The sequence below is a fragment of the Pipra filicauda genome, unplaced genomic scaffold (genome assembly GCF_003945595.2).
Source record: "Pipra filicauda isolate LSUMZ 115617 unplaced genomic scaffold, ASM394559v2 scaffold133_size2016399_pilon, whole genome shotgun sequence".
NCBI lineage: Eukaryota > Metazoa > Chordata > Aves > Passeriformes > Pipridae > Pipra > Pipra filicauda.
Genome location: NW_024103807.1, coordinates 1,057,131 through 1,070,167, shown reverse-complemented (window position 1 = coordinate 1,070,167; position 13,037 = coordinate 1,057,131). Strand labels below are relative to the sequence as shown.

General features: G+C 40.2%; 1 protein-coding gene across 15 annotated transcripts in view; it reads right to left on the bottom strand.

The window, feature by feature from the left end:
* The window catches only part of CELF1 (CUGBP Elav-like family member 1), a 68,439-nt gene that overhangs the window by 3,792 nt on the left and 51,610 nt on the right, over positions 1 to 13,037 (bottom strand). For 12 of the 15 annotated variants that reach the window (XM_039378256.1, XM_039378253.1, XM_039378254.1 and 9 more), the window contains one exon: positions 3,709 to 12,723. In XM_039378256.1, the coding sequence (XP_039234190.1) occupies positions 12,596 to 12,723 (128 nt within the window). In that variant the 3' untranslated portion in view covers positions 3,709 to 12,595. Of the gene's footprint in view, positions 1 to 3,045; positions 3,163 to 3,708; positions 12,724 to 13,037 lie in introns of those variants that run through there. The other 3 variants (XM_027719620.2, XM_027719616.2, XM_027719621.2) reach the window with 3 other exon arrangements.

Genomic DNA, 13,037 nt, shown 5'->3' with positions numbered 1-13,037 from the left:
CTGTTGCTTCCTGCCATCAGATGCCTGTGGCAGTCGTCCAAGAGTTTCTAACAGAAGTTGTCAAAGGCACTGCTGAAATTCTGCATCCAGAACTTGCTGATCTTTCATGATGAATGACAATGAAGACACAGAGCAATAGATTTCTGCACTTTCTGACTGCATGAGAGAGTTCTTAGCCCAAGCAGAATATAGCTTCAACTTTCCCACACTCCGTTGAAAAAGTAAAAATTAGACTGGTTCCTCTAGGAGTCAAGTTTCATACCCTTATTGATGTGCTGCATTTTTAATGGCCACAGCCTTGGTTGTCTATAGATTTACTCTGTCCTTCCTTAGAAGATACACCAAACCTGGGGGTGGGAGGGTGGGTGGAGAATGCCTCAGGGATATCTAATGTTTTTTCAATACAGAAGTCCCAGGAACCTGGTTTGGGATCCTTTTACTATGTAAAGAGAGGCAATTGCAATTTTGAGTTTTAACAACAGACCCACTTGCAAGAGCAGGCATGTCTCCAGCTGCCTCCCTGCTTCTATGTGAATTTGGTGGTGGTTCTTCCCCAAGCACAGGTAAATAGCAGCAGAATTACCTCATAGGACACCAATCAGACCATCCCGGCCTGTGTCAACACAAACCCAAGGGTGCCTTCCTGAGGTAAAATCCCCAAGGAAAGCAGGACACAAAATAAGGAGCCACAGTCTACCTCGAGGCTTTAGATCATAGGAGTTATGATCTTAAGAGATTACATCCGTACCTTTATCCAAAATTTCTTCAGAAAAAATATTTTAAAAAGAAAAGCATATTAAATTGTAGAAAGTTTTACTGCAATCAGACTGATTCTCTTTTGGGAGCTTATATATACTATGATATTTGCATCATTTAATTTAGCATTGTTTCTCAGAGAAGGAATGTGCTAGATGATGTTTCAGCATAGACTATGTGTACTCTCAAACTATGGAAGTAGAAACTGTGGAAAAAATCTACAAAAGCTGAAGAAAAATAACAGTGAGCACAGCTGGTTAATGTGTAAAGATCACTTCAGCAGCACCATTAAATTATTATCTAGGTACTTTATAGATTTTAAGACTCCCATGGAAGTCCAATTCAGAATTTTAAAAAGTCTCTCTTCCCTGCAGTAATTTTTATATTTCCCTCTAGGGGTGGGTGGTGGGATGGAGACAAGATCCCGAAGATCAATGCCCATGGAAAGCATTGATAATGGTGAGGCCATCAAGTTAAGAGGCCAGGAAAGCAACATTGGAGCCTGCTATATAACAGAATCAAGCCAGGACTTAAGAAGGGGGGAAAAAAATTTCTTTGCTAGATCACACTACTTTGCAAAATTAACCTTCCACAAGTGACCTGCCTGTAACTCAAACTCATCCTGACGCTTTGGACCACACAGCAAAGCACTGCTCCTTCTCCATACAGCACAGCCAAAGCTAACAGAGGATGCCTTGCAGCCTGACAAAACCCATCTAACAGGAAATGATCTGTCCTGCATTTTGTTAATCACACTGGACTTCCTCGCTTTTGAGATCTCCTATGAAACAGTGCTTAGACTCTTTGGAATCAACTCACAACTCACATGTTGAGATAAAAACTTACCCTAGTAAAATAAGGGCTAGATCCATCAAGTTCAAACTGGTCATCTTCAAAAACCAGTAACATGCTCTGAGATATGGAACATACCACTCTGAACCTAGTGCCTACCTAAATAAGGAGGGATTAAAGACTGACACTGATTGCCCGTAGTGCTTCAAAAAAGTAATGGTATCAGTCTGTGGTTCAAGACAGCTCTAGCTCATACAAGATTCAGGTACAGCTTCTACAGTAAACGATCCCCAGTTTCTTCTCAAGACCTGCAAATAAATAAGCCTGAATGGTGCCTGAAAACACCAAATTACGGAATCTCACCTGTCATGCAGCAGAGCATGCAGTGTGGCTAATCATGCGTTCACTTCTTCAGAGTGACCACACTGAGCTGCTTGTCCTTCTCCCCACTGCTCTTCATAACATGGCCCTGGTGACTCCTGGCCATATGAAGACATGGCCAGGAACATGGCTGGTAAAGTCAGGAAGATTAGAGATGGGAGTCCAAACAAGTAGTGCAAGTGAGGTGGATGTGAGAGGAAAAAAAATTCCCCTAAAACATTCAATATCAGGATTTTACCTGAAACTCTGTGTATTTTCTACTGATGTTGACCAATGTAACAACTCATCTGAAAATGCTTATTATTTTCAGGGACTAATACACTGGCTCTTATTTGTAGTTTAATTGTCTACTGATTGGTGGTGGCCTTTTAAATTAAAGAAAAAACCTTAAAAAAACCCAAACAACCAACAACCATCCCCCTAAACAAAAAACCCCCACCTGCCTAGTGTCAGTTCTGTAAGATGCAACTCACAAAGCTTTGCCTGTGTAAAAACAGCCTAGTGAATTGTTTGCACAAGCTGGAATCTTCCATTCTGCCTAAAAAACCCCTTTTTCTGATTCAATTGTTTCTCTCCATCCTTCACCTCAAGTCATATCTGAACTGAAATCTCTCCAGCCTCTCTTCTCAACAGCTGCAAATTAACTGCAGGGATCCCAGCACACTCTGTAACAGGTGGCTCAGCGCCTCACTTCGCAATTGGTGCGCTGCAGGGCAAGGAATGCAGCACTGAATCCTGAGGCCTGAAAATGCTCTCAGATTTACAATCATGTAGGAAGTAATGGGGTGAAACAGAGTATGCCAGATAACTGAGGAAAAGGACACAGAGGAGAAACATAACTGCTCTGAAAATGCTTGCAAGTCTCTGAGATGCAAGACAGCAGGAGGAAGGAGTAACATCACAGAATTTTAGAAGCTTTCAGAAATGTGGCAAAATCATAGCCACTGTGGTACGTTCATTCTGAGAGAGGCACTATTAATGTCAAACTTGTGGCAAGTTGGTCAGTGAATTATGCTTTGGCTATGCTAGATATTTTTTATTAATTTGAAATAAAATGAATTGTAAAGATACCTTAGTTCTAACCGCAAAGCGGGTAGCTTTTGCTTATTACTAGTCAGTAATCCAAATCCATTTGGAGTTCCTATGTAGTATTTCCAGGACCAGGAGCACTGGGGGCTGCAGATACCTTCATATTGCAGAACCAGGACAGATTCAGCAAGCTTGGCCATGTTCCTGGAAGGGGTAAGGAGGCAGTAGTGGGTATGGGGCTTGTGAGAGCGGTATCAGCTGGTGCCTAATCCCACGCACCACCACGCACACACGTGCTGTTCCTGCTGAAGTCTGGTGTTACGCTGAAGGTATTCAGCCTTTGAAACACCATTAAGTGCAGTGCACGGACAGGCACGTGGCCACATGGCATCCATTCTGTGAGGCTGGATATGCCTACACCTCACTCTGCAGTGTAACACGTACTCTCGTTATCCAAGATTCTCAGCTCCTCCGTACCTAATGTCTAAAGAGGACTTGGCTGTCCAATGATACAAAGCGGAGGTGTCTCAACCAAAAAAAAAATCTTTTCAATTTCTACTCAAAGTAGCTTGTCTACATGGAAGTTAAAATCCAGGGCTATGCTGTACATCCAGAACAAGTGGTATTGGGCCATGAAAAGTTTTGTGGCTCACAGCCAAGAAACCAGAAAATAGTTCTCTCTCCCCATCTTCCCATGCTTGGACCCCAAAAGAACCTCAAGTTTAAGACACAAATACAACACACAAGGACTCTTCTCAAACAGTTTAATAGCAAATAAACAAAGGAAGGTACCACACTTGGCATATACAAAATGACTTGTTGTTGGTGTGTCTGTGCAATTAAAACAGCTTTAAGTTGCCCTTTGGGACAAAAAGAAAAAAAAAACACACACACACACAAAAGGAAGAAAAATTCCTTTAACACATACTTGCTTGTTCCAAACTTGTAACAAATCTTTTCATTTTTAAATCCACTACACAAACTCTGTGATCAGATCAGAAAAGCAACATGCGCTCCTCTGCTTTTTAAACCATTAAAGTAAATTCTCTACAGAGTACAACACAATTTCACACAAAAAGACATTTTGTTTTGCAAATCAAAACAAGAAGAAAAGGAACAGCTCAAACAAGGTAAAGAAAAGCATTTCTACGACTGAACCACGACTTCGAGTTGATTAAATCCTGTTACTGCAGAACAGACTCTACATTTGGTCATAGTGGCAATTTGTTTTCTCGTCACATTGTGAATCACTTTACATTGTTTTCTAGTAGAAAAGGCAAAAAACTGTACAAAACCCCTAGTGTTAAATACAATGTTTGTACCAATAAAAAAGCCCACAGGTTTGTCTCCAAAATGTAAATTTTCTTTTTAAATTATTCACAAAAAGCAGCCAAAAATCAGAAAGGCAGCTGCTGCTCCACTGTCTCAAATCCATTAAAACCACCACAGAACAATTAAAACAACCAAAGGAAGGAAAGGAAAGAAGAAAGGAAAGAAACACCCAACATTTGGCATTTTGGTTTTCTTCAGATAATTTTCCACAGGTTTCCCCAAAGTTCCTTATGGAACCAAATGCGCATGTACAGAAATGTATTGATAGTTACTCCATACACTGCAGGGCATCAGTGCCCTCTGGCACACAGCCCTGTGCATTCAGACTGTGGGACTAACAGCAGCCAGCCCACAACCCTACTTCCCAAATAAATAAATCTCTACCCTTTCTTCATCCAGCCTCACATTTCACTCCCAGGTATATGTACCATATCCAAACATGCTCTGTTTTATAAGCAGATTAAGGACTGTCTACACAAGTCTGGTCAACACCTATTGAGAATACAGTATCCTCAGCCAACTCGGGAGTAGGGTAGAAAAAAATCTTTACATCTTTGCATTATCCCAAACACTGGACAAAATTAAGATTTCTATCCAATGAAACTCTATTTGTTTTCTCAGCAAAAACCCTTCTCCTGGGATTTCATTTCACATTATTTCTACTGTTAAGATACCTACACTAGCTTGCTGCTGCTGACTGAAACTTCATCACAGCACACACTCTTCAGGTGCCTTCATCTAGAAGCTACTTCCCAGTTCCTACCTGTGCAGACGGTATGTAGGGCAGGGGGAAGCCTGCTACCCAGAGAGCAGTAACCTGTTCTAGTTCATCCTGCAAGCCAGCAAAACTGCTCAGCTCATTACCCAATTAAAAACTAAACAAAAATTAAAAAATCTCCGCAGAGATTCCCCAGCTAAGGCCCTTGAGAAGAGAGCTGGGGATGGTACCCTGTTCAGGTAACAGCTTCAGAGGCTGTTGTATTGTGCTTGTCACTTGGGAAAAGAGCCAGCAGTTGTAGGATCAGGTTTACAAATGCTTTCTCTGGGATATTTAAAATGCTTTGTTTCACGAGCTAACCTAGATTCTTCCAGAATCCTGCCACCAAGCTCTGACTGATGGTCTTAAACTGGGGATGGACTTCACAGAAATGTGCCCTGACTTGTACAAAATGCTCATAAGTGTTTGAAAGGAGCCTTGACTTCACATAACTTTGGAAACAGAAATATTGTGAAGTTCCCCGACCTTCCTGCTCCCAGCTATGCCCTTCCACCAAAAATTCTACTACGTGAACAGTGCAACCAAGCACCCTCAGAGCCTCTGACTGCACTGGATATGGAACAAGGTCCAGGTGCTCTGTCAGGCAGACAGTCTAAGTGCACAGGTAGATGCCCTCAGGTGGCTTCTGATCAGATATTTGTCATACCAAAACCACCAATTTAAAGGATACCTTTGAAACTCATTAAATTGCTCAGTTTTTGCACAAACTATAGAAAACAGAGAGGTGAAGGTGATATATACGAGGATGTGAAGAAAACAGCAGGAAACATGCAAAACATTTCTGGGCACTATCTTAGTTTGAAAGATTAAAACAAAACCATCACATTTTGCTGAGGAGATTGTAGTTACAAAAAAACCAAGCATGCTGGAGCTTAACAAAATACAACATCAACTTTGATCAAATTTTCACTGCAGACTGATAATCACACAGGGAAGCGGGGGAAAAAATAATAATAATAATAATTAAAAAAAAAATCAGTAAATGCCAGGGCAAAAATGTAGCTACAATCAGAGGAAAATGTAGTTCAAGTGTTTTCTGTTGATGCCTCTTCAAGTCACAAGTTTGAACTCATAAAAACACATGCTGTCTCCTCAAGCACAGAAACCAAATCAGCAAAATGTGACTAGGAAGTCTCCTGAAAGATTAAGTCACACCATATAATTGACTTTTAATTCGAACTGTGTTTTTAAAACTAAGCACACAGAAAAAACTAAGCCTAGAAAGTGATTGGCTGTATGTTCACAGAAATACAAATACTCCACAAGGTATGCTAGCAAGGCTGCTCTGAAGACAATTACAAAGAATCAAATTCACAAAATCAAGTGGTTATCTTACGAAGGTCTAGAAAAATAGAAATTCTTTTATATTCAAATGCAAGTTTAAATATTCCCCTTCAGCAGTCTTTCTAGCAAAACCAATTTGGCAGCACAAAAAAAAAAAAAAGAAAGAAACAAACGTAATAAAAATACACATCAGCATCAAAGGTCAACACAAGGTCAAAGGTGAGAGTTCAAGCATCAGAGAAGCTGAAGAGACAAGGATTTGGACGATGTACTTGAACGCCACATCGACATGCTTTAGGCACAACGATGAACAAACGGCAGGAATCTAGAAAAAAAAACAAACCAGAAAGAGGGAGACCCACTGAGTTACACAGAGCAGTACATCCAAACACAGAGAGAGAGAACAAGAATGGGCACTGTACAATGAGATCTCCTGGGGAAGGGAGTTGACAGGGGAGGGCAGCACATGCCAACGATGGACAAGTAAAAGTCAAAGTACATGAAGGACACCAAGTAAACATCAAACTGCCAGAAACCAAATGGAAGCAGAGGCCTGGATTTCCCTCTCAGCACCCAGTCTGTGGAGCATTCCACAGCCTAGTGACACATCGATTAGCATGCATTCACCTTACCCCGTGCCCAGTGTCTCCACTACCTCTGTTTAGGAGAAGAACAGAGCAGGCTCCCTCCCCAGGAGACAAATTCAAAAAAATATGACTCCAGGGCTAACATTTGGCCACAGAGACTGAGACCATGACAGACAAGACAGAGGACACAAGGGATTCACAGGTGGTTTGACGGTTGAGACTTTTCCTTGCACTCTAACATGTGAAGTTCTTAGGCAGTAGTAGCCCAGCAAATCCTTCAGCTACAGTCCCTTCTCATTCCCTAGGAGCCCACGAAACTGGGGGTGGGTGATTTGGAAAAGGGGGAAAAAAAAAGATTATACAAGACAAAAAGCCCACACATAGGAGAAGAATTCCTTAAGACTTGACTGCAAGTTAAGACTTGTCCTAGCTGCGCACTTTTCATACCATTAGACCTGCACAGGGATTTTCTGTTCCCAACCTTTTATGTAACAGCCCCCAGCTCCCTGAATTCATGAGGAGGGGATTCTGAGCTCTGAGAAGCTCTACAGTCACTGTTGCCAGTTTGATGAGCAGAAAAACTGTGTTTCCTGAAGTTTTCTTGAAGAGTTTATAAAAAAGTAATTTTTATATTAAGTGATATAAATACCTCTGTTCCCTCCCCTCAGCTTGTGATCTGCAAGTGACAAGGAACATTTTGGGTTGAGAGTGGGAGGTAGAAGAGAGAGGAAGTGATTTGTTTTCTTTTTCTGCCTCCCCAATTCCCCTTTAGCTCCTGTTTGTGGCTTAGTCTTCAGCACATCTCAAAGCTGCTGGTTAGAGACTAGAACAAGGTGAGATTTGCATATTATCTTACGGCATTTATAGCATATTTGAGAGTAACAAGTGTTGTTTCTAGTTCCGAAGCAACAAGAAGCACATTGTCAACTAAACCGGCAACACTCCTCTTATTAGTACTGCTGAGATTAATTTGCTCTTCATGCTTTCCAATAAAAGGAAAGGACTTAGTATAGAGTTTAAACCAACTCCAGCAAACAGAGTACAATGCAACTCTTGCAGTTTTTTCTGTATCTCTAGAAATACTCTAGATAGTTTGCAGATAGGTGTAAGGTTTCACTACTAAACTAGAAAGGCAAATTCATCATGAACTGAGGCATGAGAAACAAGAAGCAGCATGAAATCAAGTGACATCTATGCATGTACCATCAAAATGCTCTGTGTGATTTGTTTGTTTTACAGAGATTTTTCAAATATTTCACTTAGCAATGCTGAGGAGAAAGAATAAGTTTCATCAAAGTCCTGCGGAAAGACTGGCCTACAAGAACAGAACCATGAGATGCTGGAGAAGAACTTAAAGACTCGGAGAAAGTTATTCCAGTTTGTCCTTTTTTAATTTTCACAACAGTGATAAATCTACCTTCCGTGTTTCATATTTTGTGCTAGGTATGTTCAGGGATATAAAACATCCTCAGGTTTAAATGCCCACAACAAGAGGCTTTCAAAGCATCTTACATGTTCATAGTTGCACCCTTCATTTGAAATTTGCTTTATGCAAGTTGTATTTAGACACTTACAAATGAAACAGGAACAACTTCATTCTGTTTGGCTGTTTTTCCCTAACTCACAATCATTAACAAGAAGAAACAGTTCAGTTAGATCCAGCTTGCATGATAAAATTATCACACTATGTGACTTTCAGTATTCAGCAGAAAAGCTTTTTCTTGATACATGTATTTGCCAGTGAAAATTTTTCTGAGGTGCCTATTTTCCAGATAGCAATGTCCACAGCTAGGAAACTACCTCACCAACAAAATATAAACAGCTATTCCCCATTTTTGACTCAGAGATTTTTGAAAAATTCCAATCCTCATTCTGCTTAGGATTAAATTTTAGTTACTATATATCAAAGGAACTTTTTAATAATGCAAGCTTTGCACTAATGGAAGAAAAAACTAAATTACAAAGAGCTATCCTATTTTGGACTGTTGATTATCTAGGGGACTGAAAAAAATACGATTTCAGTTACTAAAATACTGACATTAAGTAGTATCAGACTAAGTTCATAATACTTTCACCTTATTACAGCAGTAAAATCAAATATCTCCTGAGAAAAAATAAATCTATGAAGTAGATAATCCCACCTTGTAACTTAAAATATGTTAAATATTTCCTGGTGGCACGCATAATAAGGAATTGTATTTAATCTGAAGTCCTACTTTTTGTTGTGGAAAATGCAGATTCTTTGGTTTTGATCATACAGCATACTTTGTCTATGTGGCTACTTCAGGCAACCTTCTGCAGTTTATTTGAACCCAACCAATTTTTATCTTGCTATCCAGGAAATAAAGTATTTGACACTGATTTGATTTGCACTTGAATGAGAGCATGATAAGAATTAAGAATAAAATAAAATATGTAAATCCCAAGTACCCAAAATCCCAGACTTTCCTGCCAATGAGTGAGGAAGAAAACTGGCTTAAGACTGAAAAGCAAGAGCAGCCTAAATCTCCATAATCAGTGGCAGCCATCAAACAGACATAGAAAGTTGATTTTATCTGATCAGTTCTGTTATCAGAAAAAAAAATCTGCCCAAGTCACAAACTTGATACATTTATTAACTTTGGCAACATACACATTGATACACCAAGAAAAGGAAATCTGAAACAAATACACAAAAAAGGGCAACATCTTCAGCTGGTGAAAACTGATGCAGCTCTCTACTGAAGAGAGCTGAACTGCATTGAGTCAAACCATCTGAGGATCACATCTTTTAAAATTTAACCTGCATAGATTTATTTTCCTTTTCTTTTTGGCAATACTTATAGTTATGCCAGTAAGGCACAAGAGCTAGCCCAAGTTAGGTGACTTAAGGTGATTATGTCTGGGAGGAGTCACTGATCAAACTAAGCCACGGTGTAAACTGGTGAATCTCCTGAAGTCAACAGGGGTCACACCTATTTGCAACAATGCCAAGCTTGATCCGTCAACAGTACTGAGGACACACTATAGGATGAAGAAGCTAAAATATCTAATTATGGGCAACTGAAATGACTAGTAAAGAGGCCAGAGCATCAGGTTAAAAGAAAAACAGGACAAAGGTCTTTGACAGTACAGTGGGGTAGGGTACAAAGAAGGTAAGAGTGACTGTAGAGACCCCAGAGCACAGTGCTCTCCTCCACTGGTTCACAGCATTCATCTTCCTTGTTTAGCAGTTGTTGGGCTGCAAACAGGCCACTGAAAATCAGTAGTTTCAATCATGCACATCATTATGTGTGTTAAACAATCACATTCAGGATTCTACAAAACCCTGGCCTTTTTTTCCAGTGAAATAATTTAGGTAATAAATATTCTCCACCCTGGAGCGGTATAAAACTTCTATAAAAATAGAAACAACATTCTTGGTTACAGCAGGTTGCACTTGGAGCAGTTGCTCCCAACTATGTTTTTTTTTTCCTGTTTTTTTTTTTTTCTTTTTCTGAAAAGTATATTATTTATATATATATAAAAAAATCCCATTATCACCCTGGAGGCCTTCACACTCCAACACTCTTTTTTCAGAAAACCAGGACACATCTTTCCCATGGTGCAGAATTCAAGTGTACATGGTTCACTTCAGTGTATGTTTACGTTTCTAGAGAGATTCAAATAATTAACATAGAAGGGTACCACATGCCAGCATAACTGGGAAATTTGGCAATCTGGCCTTTGAAATTTAGCCACCACAAAATTATTTGAATAATACTGACAGATGTATCTGTCTGCCATCAATATGGACAGACTGACATTAACTGTTTGATTTTCAATCTAAGAGCTGAAAAGGGCTCCCCCTTGGATGTTACAGGTCAGGCCTTGTTTTCTGAGGTTTGAGATCACAGGGGGCCCAGTTCCTGGAAATGCCTGACATTCCCAACAGAACACTGCACACAAGTGGGGATTCTGACTGTGATCTCAGTTTTGATGGGTTTACTGCTCCTCCTGGTGGAGCAGAACACAAAGTTCTGACCCCACCTCTGACCCAGGCACTCATCATCTAGCAGCTGGCTTCCAGATTGCAGTGTTAGCTGGTGCCCTGGGAAACAGCCTCACAAATCAGGAATACAAAGAAAACAAGGAAAAGAAGAAAATATGAGGTAAATCGAACCTCTGTTATAGACACACAGAAATTGTAAACTTCCTCTTGTGACAGAGGTGGATTTTGATGGTTATGAAATGGAATTCTACATGGATTTCTTACAATAGCTCAGGCCAGAGTGTCAAAAGTCCTTTGAGCCCCCTAAAACCAGTGAATAACAAAAGGCCCTTAGCAAGGCACTAGCAATTTCACTAATATGCAGAAAAAATGTGTGTGCACTTAAGGGGTGTGTTCAATTTTCCCTCAATAGAGAAGATAACAGCTAGTACCAAAAGGCAGAAAAAGATTGAATGAATGGCTCAATACTCTGGTTCCACAGCTCCTGGGTTAGCCTGTTCTGCACTGGTACACACCACCTTAAAGGAAAACTGCAGTATAAAAAAACACCTAATTACTAGACCATGTCACTGCACAAATTGTTTTGTTTGTTAAAAAAACCAACAAACAACAAAAAACCCCTCAACAAAAGAGGAAGTTATCATTTCAATAAACAATCAGCACTTACATTATGCTTATGAGAAGGAATTCATAGCTATCATAGCAAAAAAGGACATTATTCCACAGAAATGGGGAATGGGATCAACTGTTAACAAGAAAAATTGTCAAAAAATGTCTGCAGGTTACCAGGGATCAAAAGTTTGTTTCCAGCCTCAGATGTATTCATCCAGACTAAGTTGTCTCTACCTTCCCACAAAACCTAGATAAAGTACATAGGAGACGTTTTCTTATATATGGAGAAATTCACTGCATCTCATTAATATTCCACTGTAAAGGGACAGTGAAATTTTCTGGGCAGAGACATTATCTAACAATCTTATAAAGTGCTGTGTACATTCACAGTGCTATATAAACACTACTTTATATACGGCAGAAAAAAAAACAAAAACACTGCAGTTTTCCTTTGGCTTGTTAATATGTTCACTCTTTTAGCCTGTCTCCTGCTTTAGAGATGATTTACTAAATCCTCACCATGGCATACAGTTAAGGAAATTTCCATGAGCAGATGGGGCATGACAAAGACTACATGGAGTCGGTTCTTCTTCACCCAAGACTGTTCTCCTTCCCTGTCTTTGTTTTCATCAGCTGTTCTGTGTTATTTCTGCTTTCCCTTCTCCTCTCTACCCAAGGCAGTGTGGTGTCAGTTTCTGCTGCTCCCTTTAACCTTCTCTCCCCATCCACAAGGAGCTGGCATTGGTCCTTCTCAACACACACTGGTTACAAACACAGCAAACTTCAAATAAGGGAGAAAAAAAAAACAAAACTAAACAAAAAAACCTCAGCGATATGGCACCTAAACTCCAAAGTAAAACACTGGAAACAAAAGCACAAACTTGTCCTCCATCCGAAGCGGGATTCTCAGCAGAGGCTGCAGCAGAGTCTTCAAGGGAAGATGTGCCAGATAGAAGGCATGGATCAGCTTCCAGGACTGTAAAAACACAGCCTTAGGGCTTCGAATCACTTAAGTGCGCTCCTCTCCAACTTACCAGAAGATCCTTCTCACTCCAGTCCCGGAGGGGAGGGTGCTCAGTATGGCTTGCTGTCATTCTTAGAGCGCTTGAGCTGTACTTTCAGACGCTTCATGCCAATCTGAAAGCCGTTCATTGACTGAATGGCAGCCTGTGCAGAGACAGGATTGTCGTAACTTACAAAACCTGAAGAAAGGAAAAGACATAATAAACATGACAAAGCTGCCCAAAACAGCTACTCACAATTGGAAATGCAGGCACTCACAACGTCACAGAAGCTGGCATGAAATACCACCTTTGGAAGCTCACAAGTGTTTTAGACTCTTCATAATAACTCCTTACTAAGGGCTCTCAAACAAATCATTGCTTTCTGACATATGGAACTTTGGCCAAAAGATACACAAAGCTCAGGAAATTAAAATAACATTTCCTAGTCTATCGACAAAAATGAGTACTGCTGTTTGTTTTATAAGAACTCACACCTGGGAGAAAACCAAATG